Genomic DNA, 21,726 nt, shown 5'->3' with positions numbered 1-21,726 from the left:
TTACAAACCTTGAGCTAGACACAGAGTGCTGATTGGTGCATTTACAATCCTTGAGCTAGACACAGAGCCACAGAGAGCTAGTCCTCGAAGTCTCCACTAGATTAGCTAGATACAGAGTACCAATTGGTGTATTTACAAACCCTGAGCTAGACACAGAGTGCTGATTGGTGCGTTTACAATCCTTGAGCTAGACACAGAGTCACAGAGTGCTAGTCCTCCAAGTCTCCACTAGATTAGCTAGATACAGAGTACCAGTTGGTGTATTTACAAACCTTGAGCTAGATACAGAGTGCTGATTGGTGCGTTTACAATACTTGAGCTAGACAGAGTCACAGAGTGCTAGTCCTCCAAGTCTCCACTACCTTAGCTAGATACAGAGTGCTGATTGGTGCACATACGATCCTCCTCTGGCTAGATATAAAAGTTCTCTAAGTCCCCATCCAGTTCAGGAGCCCAGCTGGCTTCACCCAGTGGATCCTGCACCAGGGCTGCAGGCGGAGCTGCCTGCCAGTCCCGAGCCCTGCCTGGTGGGGAAGCAGCTGCACTCCTCAGTTGGGCTGTCCATGGGACCAGGTGCCACCGAGCAGGGGGTGGAGCCGCTCGGACAGGTTCAGGCGGCACAGGAGCCCACCGCAGGTAGGGAGATCAGACAGATAGGGAGCTCAGACATGGCGGGCTGCAGGTCCCGAGCCCTGCCCCATGGGGAAGCAGCTAAACCCCGGGAGAATTTGAGTGCGGCCTGGCAGTCACTGCTGGGGGACCGGGGGCAACCTCCGCAGCTGCTGGCCCGGGTGCTAAGCCCCTCACTGCCCTGGGCCCGGGGTGCCTGCCTGCCGCTCCGTGTGCGGGGCCGCCGAGCCCGCGCCTAGGCCCGCCTGAATTCACACCGGCTGGCCAGCGCAGCCCCGGTTCCCACCCGTGCCTCTCTCTCCACACCTCCCTGCAAGCAGAGGGAGGAGGCTCTAGCCTCAGCCAGCTCAGAGAGGGGATCCCACGGTGCCGTGGCGGGCTGAAGGGTTCCTCAAGTGCCACCAGAGTGGAAGCCGGGGCCAGAGGCCGAGGGCTGCTAGCACGTTGTCACCTCTCATTGCCACCTAGATTTTCTCCATCTGATTTAAGGAATTGAATAGATTTAGATAGGGAAGGACATTGGATTTTTAAAGTACAGGTTTCCCTCATCTAATAAAGGATCAAGGGAGTTCTATAGAACATTGGTTGTTGGAGATTTCAGTGGTATTCAATATCTTTTTAAGCTTTTATTACACTTTTTGTTTTTTTTTGAGACAGAGTGGCACTCTGTCACCCATGATGGAGTCCAATGGCGCCATCTCAGTTCCCTGCAACCTCTGCCTCCCAGGTTCAAGCCTCCTGAGTACATGGGATTACAGGTGCGGACCACCACACCCGGCTTAATTTAGTAGAGATGGGGTTTCACCATGTTGGCCAGGCTGGTCTAGAACTCTTGACCTCAGGTGATCCCCCTGCCTCAGCCTCCCAAAGTGCTAGGATTGCAGGCCTGAGCCCCTTATCACACTTTTATCATAAAAGTTCATTAGACAGACAAGGTGGCCAATAAATAAAGATTGCTATCAAAATTGTTTAATACCAGTCCCTCTGGGATTCTCTTTAAATATATCTATTGTCGACCTAAAAGGAAGAAACTGAGGCAAAATTAATATAAGTAGAGAGTTTGTTTGGGCCAGGCTTGAGGATTGCAACCCCAGAATACAGAATGACATTGCCCTGACTATACACACACAGATTAGCAGCAGTTATAAATGGATTTTTAAAGACTGAAAGGAGGAACAGGGAGTGTACTGATACAAAGTTGTTTGCCAGGAATCGTCCTTGGTTTGCAGAAACAACATTGGTTCGTGATTGGCTATCCATTGTATAACTATGCATTATTAGGTTAATTTGTAGCTACTTGTGGCAATAGCAATCAGTTGCAAGAGCTGAAGAGATAGCTCAAAAGGGAGGGGGAGTAGAAAGTGATTGCTGTATCATTTTAATGTCTCTCTGGGCCTGATAATAAAGACTTGCATTCCTCAGATAAAAGTTCTTTTCTCAGTAACTTAGCATAAAGTATTAAGTAGTTAACGTGAGTTTTGTCCTACAATATGTATTATGTTTGAATGAGTAATATATTTGTTTTGTCAATTTAACTTTGAATCTTGGCCCTGAAGGAAGAGGCCACAGTTGTCCCATTCTGCCCCACCACCTTTTGGGCTGATTTGTCATTGGTCATAAAGGAATGCTAGTGAAAATAATGTGTGAGCCCTAGCAGCACTCCTTTTCCTCCTCCCAGTTCTTGAGACTTTTAGTAGAGCTTTTGGAGACTCAATGAGAGTTGTTGAGTTATTGGTTAACTCATTGTGCTTGAAGGAAAGTAAAAAGTAAACAAAGACCACACTTCTTTAGTTGCTTTTAACTTTTTTTTAAGAGTTTAGTTACAGTTTTAGTTACAGTCTTTGCAGTTACAGTTTCCAAGGGAAATTGTTTCTCAGTCAGGGAAAGGTTAAAAAAAATGCTTGAGGAAATGTAATTTCAAATTATTAGTAAACGTAAGATTGAACTTAAAAAAAAAAAAAACAAGGCTGGGCGTGGTGGCTCACGCCTGTAATCCCAGCACTTTGGGAGGCCGAGGCAGGCAGATCACGAGGTCCCGAGTTCAAGACCAGCCTGACCAACATAGTGAAACTCAGTAAAAATACAAAAAAATTAGGTATGGTGGCACGTGCCTGTAGTCTCAGCTACTCCAGAGGCTGAGGCAAGAGAATCACTTGAACCCGGGAGGCGGAGGTTGTGGTGAGCTGAGATCGCACCACTACAATCCAGCCTGGCAACAGAGTGAGACTCCGTCTCAAACAAAAAAAACCTTGAGCCACTAAAATTACACAGCCAGTTGGTTCCATGGTGCAGAGATGGTGAAGCAGTAACCCTTAACCTATAGTAAGTACTCAGATTTGTGTTGACTAACAGTAATGGGCCTAGGGGTTGCAAAACTGGAGGTGAGCCAATTATGCTATAAAGTTGATATAACAAACGCAAAACTGCAGGAAGGTAGAAGTTTATTTCTCTCCTGTTAACAGTCTAGGGAGTGTTGGCCAACATTGTTCCTTGAAGCTATCCAGAGACCCAGGCTGCGGGGTGGGGGTATAGCTCCACCATCCCAAATATTGTGCATGGATTCCTTCTCTGGGTTCTAAGGAGGCTGCCTCCTTTGTGTTTGTCTTCATGGCTGAAGCACCAGGTTTGTGTCCTGGTCTGCCATAAGGGAGAAAGGGGTATCTGGAGGACAATCAGCTTTATTTTTTTAAGGATGTGAAATAGAAAATGCACACATCACTTTCACTTACATCCCAGTAACCAAAAAGAAGACATGTGACCTTAGCTGTGAGGGAGGCTAGGAGATGTTTGTTTGTTTGTTTGAGTCTCGCTCAGTCGCCCACGCTGGATTGCAGTGGCACGATCTCGGCTCACTGCAAGCTCCGCCTCCCGCATTCACACCATTCTCCTGCCTCAGCCTCCTGAGTAGCTGGGACTACCAGCGCCCACCACCACACCCAGCTGATTTTTTTTTTTAGTAGAGATGGGGTTTCACCATGTTAGCCAGGATGGTTTCCATCTCCTGACCTTGTGATTTGCTGTCTGGAGCACTCCCTTGAAAGGAATTTTGAGCTTACTGCCAGGGATTGGTTTAGCAGAGTTGGCCAGGGCCTGTGAATGGGGTGTGGTGGCTTCTTGGGAGGAACCTGGGTTACTGGTAAGAGCTTATATGGCAATTGTAATCAAAGCACCAACAATTGAATGTCAGTTGAAAACTTTATGCAACTATATTTTATGAACATGGTATGTGCATATTTTCCCTGAAGTCTGAATCCTCATCTGTAGAACGGTGTAGTAATGATCAGACTTGATAGGGAGGCAGCACTGTTTTTATAATATAAAATAGTGCGTGTGGGGATGGTGGCTTCTTGGTTTAATTCATCACCTATGAGGAAGATGTCCTCAAAGGATGGTACTGTGTTGACTAAACTGGTCAATCAGAAGGACCTGGTTGAATTTGGGGGGAAAAAACTTACATAATATATTAAAAAATTATATCTACTGAAATGGAGCTCTAATAAAAGGTACAACATCCATTTGACTCCTTAAACTTTTTCTCTCAGAGTCTGTAACCAAGGAGACCGAGACCATCCTTTGACTTAGAAGTTCAGCAACTTACAATGGCCGCCATTACAATCCAACTCCAGGGATTGCCAAGAGTGACTCGTTTTCCTGCTTGCGTGCCTTAGAGTTTTTTGTTTTTTTGAGACAGAGTCTTGCTCTGTTACCCAGGCTGGAGTGCAGTAGCGCGATCTCGGCTCACTGCAAACTCCGCCTCCTGGGTTCACGCCATTCTCCTGCCTCAGCCTCCCAAGTAGCCTGGACTACAGGCGCCCACCACCACACCGGGCTAACTTTTTGTATTTTTTTTAGTAGAGACAGGGTTTTACCATGTTAGCCAGGATGGTCTCGATCTGCTGACCTTGTGATCTGCCCGCTTTGGCCTCCCAGAGTGCTGGGATTACAGGTGTGAGCCACCGCGCCCGGCCCAGTCAGTTCTTTTTTATTTTTATTTTTTTGAGATAGGTCTCACTTTTGTCACCCAGGCTGGAGTGCAGTGGCACCATCTCTGCTCACAGCATCCTTGACCTCCTGGGCTCCATGTCCCTCACACCCCAGCTCCCCAAGCAGCTGGGACTACAGTTGTGAGCCACCATGACCAGCTAATTATTTGTATTTTTTGTAGATATGGGGTTTCACCCTGTTGCGCAGGCTGGTCTCAAACTCCTGACCTCAAGTAATCCGCCCTCCTCGCCTTCCAAAGTGCTGGTTTACAGGCATGAGCCATTGCGCCCAGCATAGCAGTCAATTAGTCACTTAATCTGATACCCTAAAATTGTTTGTGCTATAATTTTTGTCTCTCAAGATGTTTAAGGTCTGTTACTTTCTGGTGTTAATAATGTCACCTCAGGAATCATACAAAGGATATGACAGATTTGAAAATAATAACTAGAAACTCTAGAATGAAAAAAATACTGTTGTTGATAAGGTAACATAATTTGTTTTCTCTCTGAATAGAACATCCAATTTATTATCATCCCCACTAGATAATAGGCTGCCTTGAGGGCTTTGCCATAATATATATGTGATGCTTAGCATTGTGCCTGGCATATATTTGTTGCATAATAGATTAATTTTTGAACAACTGAATGAATGAGTTAATGAATGTTATAGCGTTTATTCTACATTTTACTTGGCTGTTGATGTATGTTTCTCCCACTGGACTAATGTTGGGCACAGGGACCATGTCTTTTTTTTTCAACCATTTTTCTGTTCAGAAAAAAAAGGTTTAGCTTGCTCTCAGCACTCATTTAATTTTATGTAAACACACCCTATGAGGCTGAAGCAAATCTGAGTGATTTTCATTGTAAAATAAAATATAAAAATTGTTCTTGGAATTATTTCTAAACAGAACATCAGTGTTGTCTATTTCAGAAAAATGGGATTGTTCAAATGAATCTTCGGCCAACAACTGTTCAAGAATGATGTTAACATCATCCATAGGAATGCTGTTTTGTAGGATTTGACACTTTTAGCGATAGAGAATTCGTATATTTTGTATGTGGAAATACCCCTATTAAAACTGAATGCTGTAAACAGAATGTCTGTTGTTTCCCAAATTGATATACTAGAGGAATGCAAAAATAATAATAAAAGCAAGATATTTTGTGGCAAACTTATCTCAGGATAAATGCTGCAGCTGCTAGGGCTGCTGGGACAAATGGGACAGGGGTTAAGAGTTGGGGTTCTTGCTCTGTCGCCCAGCCTGGGGAGCAGTGGCACCATCATAGCTCACTACAGCCTTGAACTCATGGGCTCAAGCATTAACCCTCACCTCAGCCTCCCAAGAAGCTAGGACTGCAAGCATATACCACCAAACCCAGCTACATTTTTTTTTTGTTGCTCTGTTGCCCAGGCTGGAGTGCAATGGTGTAGTCTCGCCTCACAGCAGCCTCTGCCTCCTAGGTTCAAACAATTCTCCTGCCTCAGCCTTTCAAGTAACTGGGATTACTGGCACCTGCCATCACGCCTGACTAATTTTTGTATTTTTAGTAGAGATGAGGTTTCACCATGTTAGCCAGGCTGGTCTTGAACTCCTGAGCTCAGGTGATCTACCTGCTTTGGCCTCCCAAACCCAGCTAATATAAAATTTATTAATAAATATAAAAATTCAGCTCATCTTGAACTTTTGGCCTCTAGCAGTCCTCCCACCTCAGCCTCCGAAAGTGCTGGGATTGCAAGCGTGAACCACCACGCCCAGCTTGGGACCATGTCTTAATAATTTCTGTACAACCCAGTTTCAAGCAGTGTTGGGCACATAGTAGGTGAACTAATTTAGTGAATTTCTTAGGCAAATAGGATTTTACAATAAATCTATTTTCCCCCCAGAATATATTTATCATATTTATTTGAATTGAAGTAACAAGCATGAGAAGAAGTTTATTTTAATATCAGAACAGGACCATATTGAGAGTCTGATTCAAACTTCCATTTGATTTGCCCATTGAAATTGAGTCCAAATGAGAGGCATATCTGCCATCAATAGCTCTCATTTTATTTTAATTTTATTTATTTATTTTGAGATGGAGTCTCACTCTGTCACCCAGGCTGGAGTGCAGTGGCGTGATCTTGGCTCATTGCAACCTCCACCTCCCGTGTTCAAGCGATTCTCCTGCATCGGCCTCCTGAGTAGCTGGGATTACAGGCACCCGCCACCACGCCCGGCTAATTTTTGTATTTTTGAGAGACAAGGTTTCACCATGTGGTCCAGGCTGGTCTCAAACTCCTGACTTCAGGTGATCCACCTGCCTCGGCCTCCCAAAGTACTGGGATTACAGGCATGAGCCACCATGCCCAGCCCCATTAATAGCTTTTAGAAAAAATTTCCACATACTGGAATATAGAAATTAGCCAAGTATCAGAAAACAGCATATCAGATTATAATGTTTATTTATTATTATTTTTTGAGACAGGAAATCTCACTCTGTCACTCAGAGTGCAGTGTGGTAGCATGATCGCAGGTCACTGCAGCCTCAGCCTCTTGCGCTTAGGCAATCTACCTGTGTCAGCTTCCAGAGTAGCCAGGACCACAGGTGCCTACCACCACACCTGGCTAATTATTATTATTATATATATATATTTTTCTGAGACGGAGTCTCACTCTGTCGCCCAGGCTAGAGTGCAGTGATGCGATCTCGGCTCACTGCAAGGTCCGCCTCCCGGGTTCACACCATTCTCCTGCCTCAGCCTCCCGAGTAGCTGGGGTTACAGGCACCCACCACCACGCCTGGCTAATTTTTTATATTTTTAGTAGAGACAGGGTTTCACCGTGTTAGCCAGGATGGTCTTGATCTCCTGACCTCGTGATCCACCGGCCTCGGCCTCCCAAAGTGCTGGGATTATAGGTGTGAGTCACCGTGCCCGGCCCCCTGTCATTAACGTTTTTTAAAATATGATTTTAATGCTTGTATAGGATTCTGTTACTTGGCTTTAATATTCAGTCATTCTGCTTTTGTTTCAAGTTTTCATTATTATAGATAAGTCTGCAATGATCATTTTTGGATACAACCTGTGTAAATTTCTGATCGTTGTTTAATTACTGTATCAGTGGATTTGAATGTTCTTAAGGTTTTTTTCTTTTAATTGAGGCTTTTAAAAAGGAGAGCTGACAATTACGTTTTCATTTGTTTAGATTCAAGCTGCAGGTCTCTTATTTGGGATCTGATAGATGATTTATGGGTGAAAAGCACTTTGAATTCCTGGAACATATTCAGGGACCTAACACCACTTAAGAAGTTACAGAAGTTGGATTTATTTACATGTGGAAGTAATCATTGTTAAGAACAAGGAAAAATATGTGACATCACAGTATCAGTTTGTAAATAGAATAGGAACAGTTTATTCATGACACAAAAAAACAAAGCCCAAATATAAGTGAGCATTAACTGAATTAGAGCATAAGTGTGTCCCCTCTTTTGCATTTAGATCAGCTGTAGGCATTACGTCATCTGCTCCTGGCAAGCCTGAGCGTCGTCTTCCTTCTCATTTGTGGTGATGTTTTATTCTCGGTTAGAATGGATGATTGAGTGATTGCCATTTTCTCTCTTTCAGGAAGTTCTTCTTACCCAGTGTTGTTGGGGTTTTGACTCATGTTTGACCTTTTCCATCTGTCTGGGTTTAGTAGCTACCATGGCTAATCCTAACCCCAACCCCTTTGCACAGACATAGGTCCTCATGGCTCCCCATTTTCTATTCACATCATTCATGGTGTGCCAGATTCCCATCCAACAGTTGAGGTTTTATATAATAATACGGTAGATACGTGGTGGTGCACAGACCTTCTTATATTAGGAAAGTTCCACACTGATTAAAAGCCACAGTGGTGAGTCATTTGTGATGTGTAATGAGCAGCGTACCTGTCATATCTTTGTTTTATCTGTGTCCCCTCTATCTGGACTGCCTCATGAAGAACCAGGGCACCTGGAAGGGGACTTGGTCCCCTGAGAGAAAGACCACAGGGCTAGAGGTACAGAGTGGGTGATAATAGTTACTACAGCATTTATGACACTGGCAGGTGTAGGACCCAGGACCCACTCTGGAGTAAGAAGGACACGCTGAGCCAGCAGCCAGGACTCTGTTGTCAGACACCATGTGATGTGTTATAGAGATGGAACAGGAGAGGGCAGAAAGGCATGTAAGTATCTGACAGCATCAGGCTGTCAGAACTCCAGTAGCAAACAGAAAAACAGGGCACACATGAATACCACAGGGCGAGTACAAAGAGGAGGGTTAGAGGCCAGATGGATAAGCTAAAAATAGGATTATTTGGATATACTGCAAGTACTTTCAGCACAGTGTATCTAAAATCGACATTGTCATTGTCCTTCCACTGACCTTTTCCATTTCTGATAATGACAAGATACATCCTGTCACCAGGCTTGAAGTCTCAGGTCTTCTTTGCTTCTTTTTCTGTGTTCTTTGCATGTAGTCAGTTACTGTATCTCTAGTAATTCTGCCTCCATGTGGAAAGGTCTTGGGGTTCCAACCTTGGCTCTCCCACACATAGGCCCTAAGATAAAGTCACTAAACCTGACCAACTGATGCGGAAGATGACCATCTCACAGGGTTATCATGCGAATTAGAGATGAAGTGCCCTATTCTTAGCCAGACTATCGTAGGTGTTTCCAGGGTCAAAGGACAAAATTAGAACAATTTAGTTTAAAGATCTTAATTGGCTTTCTAGAATTGGGTAACACTTCATCCCATATGAGTATCCTGTGAGCTAAGCAGAGGAGCTTGGCTTTTTAGAGAGAAATGGGCTGAATAAACCAGAATCAAAGAACTAAACCAGAAACAACCAGAAACAAAGAACTAAAAGCAGATGGGTCATTTAAAAGGGACTTTTCTTGTAAGGCAGGGGCAGGGAGACAGAACAATACAAAAATAACTGTTAGTTAGCATCAGGTGACTTCAGGTTATCGTGAACCTGAGCATGGGTGGCTGCATTTTGGTTTGTGTTCTAGTGTGTTGGGGCCCTATTGTGCAGGAACTCAATCTGCAACAATGGCCGCTTATAATTTTTATTTAACACCAGATTGGATTCCTGCCTCTAATTTAGCTTTCCTACTTCTGCCAGTTTGCTCTTTCTGACAACATAGCTCTGATCATGTTATATCCTTCCTCAAAAACCTTTATAGCATTTTCGTTAACTATTAGAATTTCTATCCTAGTTTCGAGGCCTCTTCACCACCTGGCCCCATCCCACATTTCTGGTTCTATCCTCTAACATTTCTTTTCATACCCCCCTACCCTGGCCTTCCAGCCACATTGAACTTGCTGTCTTGAGGACATGTCCTCGTCTCAGTGGCATTGCTCATACTTGGAATTGTTCTTTTCCATACCCCTCAGGCTCCAAATCTTCATCTTTCGAGTTCCTGTTCAAATGCTACCATCTCTGTTGCAGGTCCCTGCAACCCCTGACTGTAACTCTCCTTAACTTCCATTATTCTTTCTCTGAGCTCTTGTCACACTCACTGCTTTATGCTTTTTGTTTTTTGGGTACATGATGTATTTAACTTCATGTTCTGAGTCCCGGGGAGTTCTTCCTAAGCACTTAGCAAGTATGTGTTGTAGGCAATTAGTAGCTATATATGATCAGTAGACTCCACAAGGGAATAATAAGCTGATTAAGGGTTAACAGGTCCCTGGGGACTGAGAGTACAGGAAAGCACATGTGTAAAGCAGGTGCGTAACACTGGCTTTAGAAGATCTAGAAAACTAGTAAACAAAAGCTCTTAATATGGTTCTTGTTAAGATGTGAAGAGGTAAGATAACTAACTTGAGTGGCATTCCTCTTATTTCATTTGATCTTATTTCAGTCCACAATTTTCCACATACCTTTTCTCAAAAATGAGAGTATAGAAGAGTTGGGCACAGTGGCTCACACCTGTAATCCCAGCACTTTGGGAGTCTGAGGCAGGCGGATCACTTGAGGTCAGGAGTTCGAGACCAACCTGGCCAACATGGTGAAACCCTGTCTCTCATAAAAATACAAAAAAATTAACCAGGCGTGGTGGCAGGTGCCTGTAATCGCAGCTACAGGCGCCTATTGAGGCGGGAGAATCACTTGAACCCGGGTGGCGGAGGTTGCGGTGAGCCGTGCTTGCACCACTGCACTTCAGCCTGGGCGACAGTGCGAGACTCCATCTCAAAAAATAAAATAAAAAATAAATTTAAAAAATATAGAGGGATTGAAATGACAAGAAAACTTGACAGTTTATCAAATAACATCTTTGCCGTATATCATAATGCCAGTTGTGGGACTGGCCTGTGCCTCCTTTAAGCCTTGGAGTTGTAATGAAAAGTTTTCTTCAAATAGTTTTGTTAATCACAGTTTAAAATGTGCTATGAAATTTCTTGGATCTTTGGAGAGAAACAAGATACTGTTACAATAATTACTGTGGAGATGTTACTGGAAAGGGGTCCTGATGCAGACCCCAAGAGAGGGTTCTTGGACCTCATGCAAGAAGCAATTCAGGTTGAGTCCACAGAGTAAAGTGAATGTAAGTTTATTAAGTAAAGAAACAAAAGAATCGTTACTCCATAGGCAGAGCAGTAGCTTGGGCTGTTCCACTGATAATACCATAATTATTTATTCATTATATGCTAAACAAGGGGTGGATTTTTCATGAGTTTTACAGGAAAGGGGTGGGCAGTTCCCAGAAATGAGAGTTCCCCCCTTTTCAGACCATATAGAGTAACTACCTGACGTTGCCATGGCATTTGTAAACTGTCATGGTGCTGGTGGGAGTATCTTTTAGCATGCATGCTAATATATTATGATTAGTGCATAACGAGCAGTGAGGACAGCCAGAGCTCACTTTTGTCACCATCTTGGTTTTGGTGGGTTTTGGTCGGCTTCTTTACCATCACCTGTTTTATCGGCAAGGTCTCTGTGACCTGTACCTTGTGCTGATCTCCTGTCTCATCCTGTGACTTAGAAGGCCTAACCTCCTGGGAGTGCAGCCCAGTGGGTCTTAGCCTCATTTTACCAAAACCCTGTTCGTAATGGAGTCGCTTTGGTTCAGATGCCTTTGACGGAGAAGGTAACTTTTCCCTGTATATTCTTTTGTACCTTCAGGTATTTGGTTAAGCACATGCTTGTAATATCTGTTTAAATTAGTTATGTATACTCTGGGAAGTGCCTATTCTCATAATTTTTTTCAAAAAGCAATTGGCTTTTATTTGACAATTTGGAAAACACAGGAAGAAAAGTTATTCCAGCCAGGCGCAGTGGCTCACGCCTATAATCCTAGCACTTTGGGAGGCTGAGCTGGGTGGATCTCAAGGTCAGGAGTTCAAGACCAGCCTGACGACGGTAAAAACCCCATCTCTGCTAAAAATACAAAAATTAGCCGGGCGTGGTGGCAGGCACCTGTAATCCCAGCTACTCGGGAGGCTGAGGCAGGAGAATCGCTTAAACCTGGCAGGTGGCGGTTGCAGTGAACCGAGATCATGCCACTACACTCCAGCCTGGGTGACACAGTGAGACTCCGTCTCAAAAAAAAAAAAAAAAAAGAAAAACAGAAGTTACTTCGAATCCTACAGTAACCCTGAAACAACCAATTGGGATTGTCATTTAAAAATGAACTTTTTTTTTTTTTTCTTTCCTTGAGACAGTGTCTCACTCTTTCACCAAGGCTGGAGGGCAGTGGCACGATCTCAGCTCACTGGAACCTCTGCCTCCCTGGTTGAAGTGATTCTCCTGCCTCAGCCTCCTGAGTAGCAGGGATTACAGGCATCTACCACCACGCCCAGCTAATTTGCATTTTTAGAAACAGGGTTTCACCATGTTGGCCAGGCTGCTCTCGAACTCCTGATCTCAAGTGATCCACCCACCTCGGCCTCCCAAAGTAGAGGAATTACAGGTATGAGCCACTGTGCCCGGCCAAAAATAAACTCTTGAATGGATGTTCTGTAAAACATTTATACTTCCTTTAAACAGGTATTTCCAAATATGTGGATTTTTGTTTATTTGGTTTTGAGGGAAGGTCTTACTTTGTTGCCCAGGTTGGAGTGCAGTGACGCATCAGCTCACTGTAGTCTCAAACTCCTGGGCTCAGGCAATCAATCCTCCCACCTCAGCCTCCAAGTAGCTGGGACTACAGGCCTGCGCCACTATCCCTGGCTCATTTTTTTGTTTGTTGAGATGAGGTCTCACTATGTTGTCCAGGCTTGTCTTGAACTCCTGGGCTCAAGTGATCTTCCCACCTCAGCCTCCCAAAGTGCTGGGATTACAGACAGCCACTGTGTTCAGCCCAAATATGATTTTTGTGGTAGGATATGCCATTAGTTAGTGTTGTTAGTAAGAGGCTTCTCTCTCTGTATGAAGGTTATTCATATCTTCACTCCATTTGAGAAGAGTGAAACATAGAACTCCGCCATAAGTTTCTGAACTTAGAATAGTAAAGAAGTAACAAGCCAGTCTTGGCCTGGCCCAATGATGTGCACCTGTAGTCCCAGCTACTTGGGAGGCAGAGGTGGGAGGATTGCTAGAGCCCAGGAGTTTGAGGCCAGCCTGGGCAATATAGACACCTTGTCTCTTAACAGACAACAACCCAATCTTAGCTGGTGCCTCACTTAAACTCTGCGATCCTTACTACCCCAGCCCCATCAAAGTTAATATGTGTGTGTATTGTCGAGCAGTGACAGGAAGAATAAAGGAAATAGAAATGAAGAGGCAGAATGGTCAAGATTTTGCGGTTGGTTGGGTGTGCAGGATAAAGATGGTAAACTCAGATGATCAAGTTTCGTGTATGGACAGGAGACTTGTAGAGGTTAGGTTCTGGAACCTAAATTCCTGGATTCAAATCCCATCTCTACAGCTTAGTAGTTTGTTTGTTCCTGAGCAGTGTTTTTTAACCTCTGAGCCTCAGTTTGCTATGTATAACATGGGAATAATTTAGTACCCACTTCATTAGGTTATTGCAGGACTTAAGAGAGATTCCACATAAAGCACTTAGCATAGTGCCTGAATGTTTTTCATTAATTATTTAATAGCGAGGCCATTTTTTAAGTTAGAGAACAAATAAGGAGGAGCAGAAGTGGAAGGTGTTAAAGAAGGTGATTTTCATTTAGAGGAGCTGAGTTTAAAGTAGCTAAGGGCAGTATTCAGAAGACAGGACTACTGGCCTGGCCTGGCCTGGAAAGAGTTATTGCAGGAGGATGATCCTGGATCCACTATGTAGCTTTGCATTCATTCTCTGAAACTGCTTCCTAGATGGCTTCAAAGCTCTCAAAGCTCCACTGATTTGAATCTGTAAAATGTTTGATTAACTGAGACAACTTGGGTTGCTTACCTTTAACTCTAGAGTGTAGCTGACTCACTGGAAAGTTTTTGTGCTTTTTCAACCACTGGCGCCAGCACTGCTGCCTGTGTTTGTGTGTGTTGTTCACTGCTCTATGGTGCCTGGGCCAGGGGGAATGAGGTAAAATCCTGCTGTTGTCTTCACTCCAAGCCTTGTGCACTTGGCTGCAACTGAATGGGCTGGCAGCATTTCCGCCTTAGGGAATGTTTGTCTGCTCCCTGGATGGGTCCATGGGTGGGGCTTAGTGTTGAGAGTCAAGCCACTGAGGAAGTTGCCTGTGGCCAGCCTGACTCCATGTGGTCAGTGTAGTTTTCTGTTATAAGGATTGCATCCTGGGGTTACTTAAATTCTTTTTTTTTTTTTTTCTTACTGCAGATCATCAATGCTGTGGTACTGTTGATTTTATTGAGTGCCCTGGCCGATCCGGATCAGTATCACTTTTCAAGTTCTGAACTGGGAGGTGACTTTGAGTTCATGGATGATGCCAGTAAGTAGTAGATATTTTGGTATTGTCAAGGGCAGGGAATCTGACTGCCAGCACTTCCTATTAAATTACAAATATAGACTAATGAGCTCATTTGAGCTGAAATATAATTTGTCATTGCAAATCAGCAAATATTTGCATGCATCTAATGTTCTGACTGTCTTCTAGGTGCAAGAGTCTAAATAAGATCGTTTTTCATCTTATGTTAACTTACCCATTTAAAAAACGATTGCATTATCATAGACTTTCTACCCTGGGCCTTTTGGCCTTTTTTGAGAGGAAGAGGTATAAATGGCAGGAAGGAAGGTGAAAAGGCTCGTGCTTATCTCCTTGTGTCTTCTGTTATGTTTCAGTATTTATTTTTATTCTAGGAGTGATCTTTTTCCATTCTAGAAATGATGTTGCAGATTATTTGGGGGAATTCAGGGCCTTTTCCCAGTGAATGGAAATATGTACAGGGATGTGGGATGTGGGGTAAGCAGGGAGGAAGCTAGGCTCCCAGCTTCAAGATCACTGAAGCCTCATCATTTTATAATCATGCTGAGTCCATGCCAAAGGAGAGGAACAGTGCTGTGCATAATCTCAAACAGAAGATAGTACAGATGTATTTCTCATTGACTTTGGAGAACTTCAAGTGAGTTTTTCTTTACAAGTGTTGGAGCAAAGTAAGAGGGGAGAGAGTGGCTCAAGATGCAGTTTTAGAGATCGGAAGCATTCGAAAGACCTGGTGAGGGCTCTGTTTCTCCAAGTGAGAAAAAGCTGTTCAGTGGTTTTAACTAAATGCATGAACTGATGTATGCATTTAAGATCCCTTTTGCTGCTGAGTGGGGGACTGGGTGTGTGAGCACAGAGTCTGGGAGAGTGGTATTGGGGATACCACCTAGGCTGCACTGGGGATACAGAACAGGGAAGGATTTGGCAGAACTCGCTGTTTTGGGCAGCAAAGGAGACGGAGGAATCAAAGATGACTTCAGCTTTCCAGTTTGAAGAGATGACCTGCGTCTTTACTGAGCTGAGAAGGTCCAGAGTCAGGAGGTGGGAACAGACTTAGGGGAGAAAACTAGACTTTAATTTCAGTAACTAACTGAGAGCACAGTTGTTTGGAATTGATATGGTTTGGCTGTGTCCCCACCCAATTCTCGAATTGTGTCTCCCAGAATTCCCCTGTATTGTGGGAGGGTCCCGGGGGAAGTAATTGAATCATGGGAGCTGCTCTTTCCCTTGCTATTCTCATGATAGTGGATAAGTCTCACGAGATCGAGTCTGAGGCCGGCAAATCACCTGAGGCCAGGAGTTCAAGACTAGCCTGACCAAGATGACAAAACCCCGTCTCTACTAAAAATAGAAAAATTAGCCTGGTGTGGTGGTGGGCGCCTGTAATCCCAGCTACTTGGGAGGCTGAGGCAGGAGAATTGCTTGAACCCCAGGCGGCGGAGGTTGCAGTGAGCTGAGATCGTGCCACTGCACTTCAGCCTGGGCAACAGAGTGAGGCTCTGTCTCAAAAAAAAAAAAAAAAAAAAAGGCCCTGGGCGACTGTTGGGAAGACATGATTGGTTTTGAAATGGTGAGGACATGAGATTTCGAGGGTCTGGGGCGAATGATATGGTTTGACTGTGTCCCCATTCAAATCTCAACTTGAATTATATCTCCCAGAATTCCCCCATATTGTGGGAGGGACCCAGGGGGAGGTAATTGAGTCATGGGGGGCCGGTCTTTCCTTTGCTGTTCTCGTGATAGTGAACAAGTCTCATGAGATCTGATGGGTTTATCAGGGGTTTCCACTTTTGCTTCTTCCTCATTCTCTCTTGTCACCACCGTGTAAGAAGTGCCTTTCACCCTCTGCCATGATTCTGAGGCCTCCCCAGCCATGTGGAACTGTAAGTCCAGTTAAACTTCTTTTTCTTCCCAGTCTCAGGTATGTCTTTATCAGCAACATGAAAACAGACTAATACAGGAGTGTAGGCTCCGAAGCCAGAAGAGGTCAGTTTGAGTTCTGACACTGCCATGTGTTGAAGATGCTAAACTTGAGCTAGTGACTTATCATTGTCTGCCTCAGTTTCCCCTCTGCAAGATAGGAGTGACTTTATAACCACATGATTTAAATGATAGAAAGTAATTACAGACTGGCTGTGGTGGCTCACACCTGTAATCCCCGCACTTTGGGAGGCGGGGAGGATGGTGGGGATCACTTGAGATCAGGAGTTCAAGACCAGTCTGGCCAGCATGGCAAAACCCCATCTCTACTAAAATCTCCTTGCCTCAAAGTTGTTGTGAGGATTAAATGAGTTAGTGCATAAAACATGCTTAGAATGGGGCCTGGCCCATAGGAAGTGCTTAGTACCTTTTGCTGTTTCAGCTACTATTACCTAGATTCTTACGGCTGGAACATGTGAACTATCTTAAAGTAGAGAGGTTACAAAGGTCAGGCATGGGAGTCTGTGGCCCAGAGGAAATATTTGGACTGAGATTATAGATTTGAGGATAACAGCCTAAAAACTAAATTTCGGTTAGGGAAAGAGTAAAAAGAAAAGGGAACGGGGCCTAGAACTGAGCCCTGAAGGATCCCCAACTGTGAGAGGCCAGAAGGAAGAATGAGAGAGTAACTAACTGGTAGTGAAGTAAACAGAGAACCAAGGGATGCTTTCTAGCCATCATCTTCCACCACTATTGTTTCACAACATGGATTGAGAAGTTGGGGCATTAAAGTTACTGCAGGGAAAAGTTGCATTATATTATCCTGGGATTTGAGATCCTGATTAGCTGGGATTACAAGCATGCACCATCACACGGCTAATTTTTGTATTTTTTGTAGAGGTGGGGTTTCACCATGTTGCCTAGGCTGCTCTGAAACTCTTGAGCTCAAGCGGTCCACCTACCTCAGCTTCCCAAAGTGCTGGGATTACAGGCATGAGCCACTACACCTGGCCAATTTTCAAGCATAATTTTTTTTTTTTTTGATATGTAAACTATTTATTAACAGACAAGGCCTACAGACTTATTTCTTCTTGGACACACCCACGGTGCGGCCACGGCGGCCAGTGGTCTTGGTGTGCTGGCCTCGGACACGAAGGCCCCAGAAGTGGCGCAGCCCTCTATGGGCCCGAATCTTCTTCAGTCGCTCCAGGTCTTCAGGGAGCTTGTTGTCCAGACCATTGGCTAGGACCTGGCTATATTTTCCATCCTTTACATCCTTCTGTCTGTTCAAGAACCAGTCTGGGATCTTGTACTGGCGTGGATTCTGCATAATGGTGATCACACGTTCCACCTCATCCTCAGTGAGTTCTCCCGCCCTCTTGGTGAGGTCAATGTCTGCTTTCCTCAACACCACATGAGCATATCTTCGGCCCACACCCTTAATGGCAGTGATGGCAAAGGCTATTTTCTGCCGCCCATCGATATTGGTGTTGAGTACTCGCAAAATATGCTGGAACTTTTCAGGGATCACTAGAGACATGGCGGCAGCACAAGCGGCGGCGTGTAGGCCTCCTGTGGAAGAGCTTTTTTTTTTTTTTTTTTTTGAGACGGAGTCTCGCTCTGTCGCCCAGGCTGGAGTGCAGTGGCCGGATCTCAGCTCACTGCAAGCTCCGCCTCCCGGGTTCCCGCCATTCTCCTGCCTCAGCCTCCCGAGTAGCTGGGACTACAGGCGGCGGCCACCTCGCCCGGCTAGTTTTTTTTTTGTACTTTTTAGTAGAGACAGGGTTTCACCGTATTAGCCAGGCTGGCCTCGATCTCCTGATCTCGTGATCCGCCCATCTCGGCCTCCCAAAGTGCTGGGATTACAGGCTTGAGCCACCGCGCCCGGCTCAAGCACAATTTAAAGTAATTTATTATTCAGGCTGGGCTTGGTGGTCATGCCTGTAATTCCTCCAGCACTTTGGGGGGCCAAGGCAGGCAGATCACCTGAGGTCAGGAGTTCAAGACCAGCCTGTACAACATGACAAAACTCCATCTCTACTAAAAACACAAAAATTAGCTGGGCATGATGGACACCTGTAATCCCAGCTACTCAGGAGGCTGAGGCAGAAGAATTGTTGGAACCTGGGATGGGGAGTTTGCAGTGAGCCGAGATTGCGCCATAGCACTCTAGCCTGGGTGACAGAGTAAGACTACCTTTCAAAATTAAAATAAATAATCCATCTCAAGGACTATTAATCCTATCCACACATGAGTTAAATATGGAAAGCTGTGTCCAATAACTTTTGGCCTGTGAGCTTATTTATTAAAGGAGACCAAAACACATGTAAGAGAATTTAAAAAAAAAAACAGATTAACTCAAGTGAATATCCACTTTTCTGTACCTTTATAACCATGTGATTTAAATGATAGAAAGTAATTACAGACTGGCTGTGGTGGCTCACACCTGTAATCCCAGCACTTTGGGAGGCTGGGGGGTGGGATGGGGATCACTTGAGATCAGGAGTTCAAGACCAGCCTGGCCAACATGGGAAAACTCCGTCTCTACTAAAAATACAAAAAATTGTTCGGACGTGGTGGCTGCGTGCCTGTGGTCCCAGCTACTTGGGAGGCTGAGGCTGCAGTGAGTTGAGATCATGCCACTACACTCCAGCCTGGGCGACAGAGCAAGACTCCATCTCAAAAAAAAAAAAAAGTAATTACAAACTATTCATTCAGTTCTTTCAAATATATCAGTTCTTTTCAAATATATAAAATAGGATAGAAACCGCAAAGGCACTGGAATTAACATCCAGGACATTATAAAACAATTACTATTTTAAAGTCTTAAGTACCAGCAAGCCTTTCAAGATAGCTAAATTAAGCCTATCATGTCAGATAGTTATTACCCAGCTTAATCTCTGGTGATTAGAATAAGGCATGCAGTGTTACTACTAGATCCAGATAGAATCATAGCATTATCATTTACAACTTCTTTTCCTAGAAATCCTGCTACTGGAATTGTGTAGCTTTAATCTGAGGGGAAAGCAGAGTGACATTAATTTAACGTTAATTAAACTAATTATTCTTTCTGGAAGAATTCATAGGAGTATAATGGGGTTATTCAGAATAGGCAGAATAAGAAATGTTAGACCAGGTGCGGTGACTCACACTTGTAATCCCAGCACTTTGGGAGGCCGAAGCGGGTGGATTGCTTGAGCTCAGGAGTTCGAGACCAGCCTGGGCAACACGGCAAAACCCTGTCTCAACTAAAAATACAAAAATTAGTCCAATGTGTTGGTGCTTGCCTGTAATACCAGCTACTTGGAAGGCTGAGGTGGGAGGATCGCTTGAGCCTGGGAGGCAGAGGTTGCAGTGAGCCAAGATGGTGTCACTGCACTCCAGCCTGGGTGACAGAGCCAGACCCTGTCTCAAATTTTAAAAAAATTATGAAAATTAATGTAGCAATTTTATCTTGATATCTTTTTGCATTGGTGACAGCTATCTGAAGATTTCATCCAGCCAGACAGAGCAGAACTCTTTCTCACTTTTGCATGTGATCTTTTCCATGATCTGGTAGAAGAAAGCTAAATTCGTATTTGTACTGAAATGAGGCATATAGGAGAATCTACTGGAATAAAGAAAGAAAATATAAGAAAATGAGTTAAAACAATTTTTTTTGAGACTGGGTCCCACTCTGTCACCAGACTGGAGTGGTGTCACACACAATCTGGGCTTACTACAGTCTCTACCTCTTGCGCTCAAGTGATTCTCCCACCTTAGCCTCCCAAGTAGCTGTAACTAGAGGCATGAGCCATCACGCCTGGCTAAGTTTTTGTAGAGATGGGGTTTTGTCATGTTACCCAGGCTGGTGTCAAAACTCCTGAGCTCAATTTGTCGTTCTCGACTTCCCAAAGTGCTGGGATTACAGGCATGAGCCACTCTACCCGCCCTCAGTTTTTTCAGTGTTATAAAAATTGGCTATACTGGGAAAGGATGTGGAACTGTCATAGATTGGAGGAGACACAATTAAATGCACTGTGGGATCCTGGATTAAATTCTGGAAAAGAAAAAGGATATTGAAGGGGAACAGGTAAAATTCCAGTTAGTTGTACAGTTTAATTAACAGTGTTGTACCAATGTTAATTTCCTGGTTTTGGTAGTTATGCTAGAGCTAGGTAAATTGTTAATAGGGGAAGCAGGGTGAAGGGTATATGAGAATTCTGCTGTGTTTGTAACTTTCCTATATGTGTAAAATGACTTCAAAATAAAAAGTTAAAGAAAAAGTAGTTCAATCCACTGAGTTAGAAGCTCAAAGAGTAATGTTTGAAAAGCATGTATGTGTGGCATACTGTGTTACACACTCATAGCCTTGAGTAGAAGTAGACTTCATGGAATTTTATTTGTGAAATTTTGTTTGGCAAAGAATTATAACAGCAAGTGTCCCTGCTATGCATAATGTGAAACAGCAGTTCATCCATATGAATTTCTAATTAATTTTGTGGTAGATTTGTCTTTCTAGTCAAACTTAACTTTCTTTACTGGGCAGACAAACTTAGCCTGAAGAAAGAAGTGGCCAGATAAGTTGTCAAGAAATGATGGCTATTTATATGTACAGTCATCTGGTTTAGGCTAAAGACCCCTACATTTATTGGAGAAAGGATGGTCTTTTCAATAAATGGTTCTGGGTGAAATCTGGGAGAAAGACACCTCACAAAAGAAGATATCCATAAGAGAATATTCTCCACGTTATAAGTTATAGGAATTGCAAATTACAACTACAGTGGTAAATTACCATGCCTCTTCAAAATGACCAACATTAACACAGCTAACAATACCACCTATTGGTATCGATGCCGAGCAGCCGGAACTCTCAAATCACGGCTGGGAATGTAAATCACACCAACCACTTTGGAAAACTAAAGCTAAATATACATCTACCCTATGGCCCTGCATTCCACTCCTTGATATATGTACACTCCAGAAGTGAGTGCTACACAACCCAGTCCTAGATATATACCCTAGGGATACGGGTGCTTCATAAATCCATCGTCAGCCATGTGTAAAAATGGTCATAGTAACTTGATTTATAATAGCCAAAAGTTGGAAACAATCCAGATTTCCAGTGGCAGAATGGGCAAAAATGAAGCAATCAGAGATGAAACAATATAAACAAAATGGGTAATGAGAATTAATTGTAATGTGTGTATGCTTATATATGTATGTGCATATTTGAAAGTTTTGATAATAAAATCTGAGAAATAGGAAACAGCAACAAAAAAGATTGATGAGCCTGAGGAGGGCCAGCTTTCTTGATGACTCTCAGCGTCACAAACTAAGGCTCACCTCACTCTGGCATTTGGAAAGGGCCCT

The 21,726-nt window shown here is 43.9% G+C and overlaps 2 protein-coding genes across 2 annotated transcripts in view; one reads left to right on the top strand and one right to left on the bottom strand.

Moving 5' to 3' along the window:
* The window catches only part of LOC105476094 (lysosomal protein transmembrane 4 beta), a 75,574-nt gene that overhangs the window by 11,027 nt on the left and 42,821 nt on the right, over positions 1-21,726 (top strand). Inside the window, 1 exon segment of the mRNA XM_011731744.3 lies at positions 14,352-14,463. Within this exon segment, the coding sequence (XP_011730046.1) occupies positions 14,352-14,463 (112 nt within the window).
* On the bottom strand, positions 17,409-17,956 carry LOC139355800 (small ribosomal subunit protein uS13-like). The gene has a single exon (XM_071067966.1). It carries the CDS (start codon positions 17,912-17,914, stop codon positions 17,456-17,458), a length of 459 nt encoding a protein of 152 aa, XP_070924067.1. The 5' UTR covers positions 17,915-17,956; the 3' UTR covers positions 17,409-17,455.

This window comes from Macaca nemestrina, chromosome 8, assembly GCF_043159975.1.
Source record: "Macaca nemestrina isolate mMacNem1 chromosome 8, mMacNem.hap1, whole genome shotgun sequence".
NCBI classification, from domain to species: domain Eukaryota; kingdom Metazoa; phylum Chordata; class Mammalia; order Primates; family Cercopithecidae; genus Macaca; species Macaca nemestrina.
This window is presented reverse-complemented; position numbering and strand designations above follow the sequence as displayed.

Bases quoted from the DNA above. Each gene is read 5' to 3' on its own strand.
- LOC139355800 (XM_071067966.1), bottom strand. From the start codon at position 17,914: ATGTCTCTAGTGATCCCTGAAAAGTTCCAGCATATTTTGCGAGTACTC.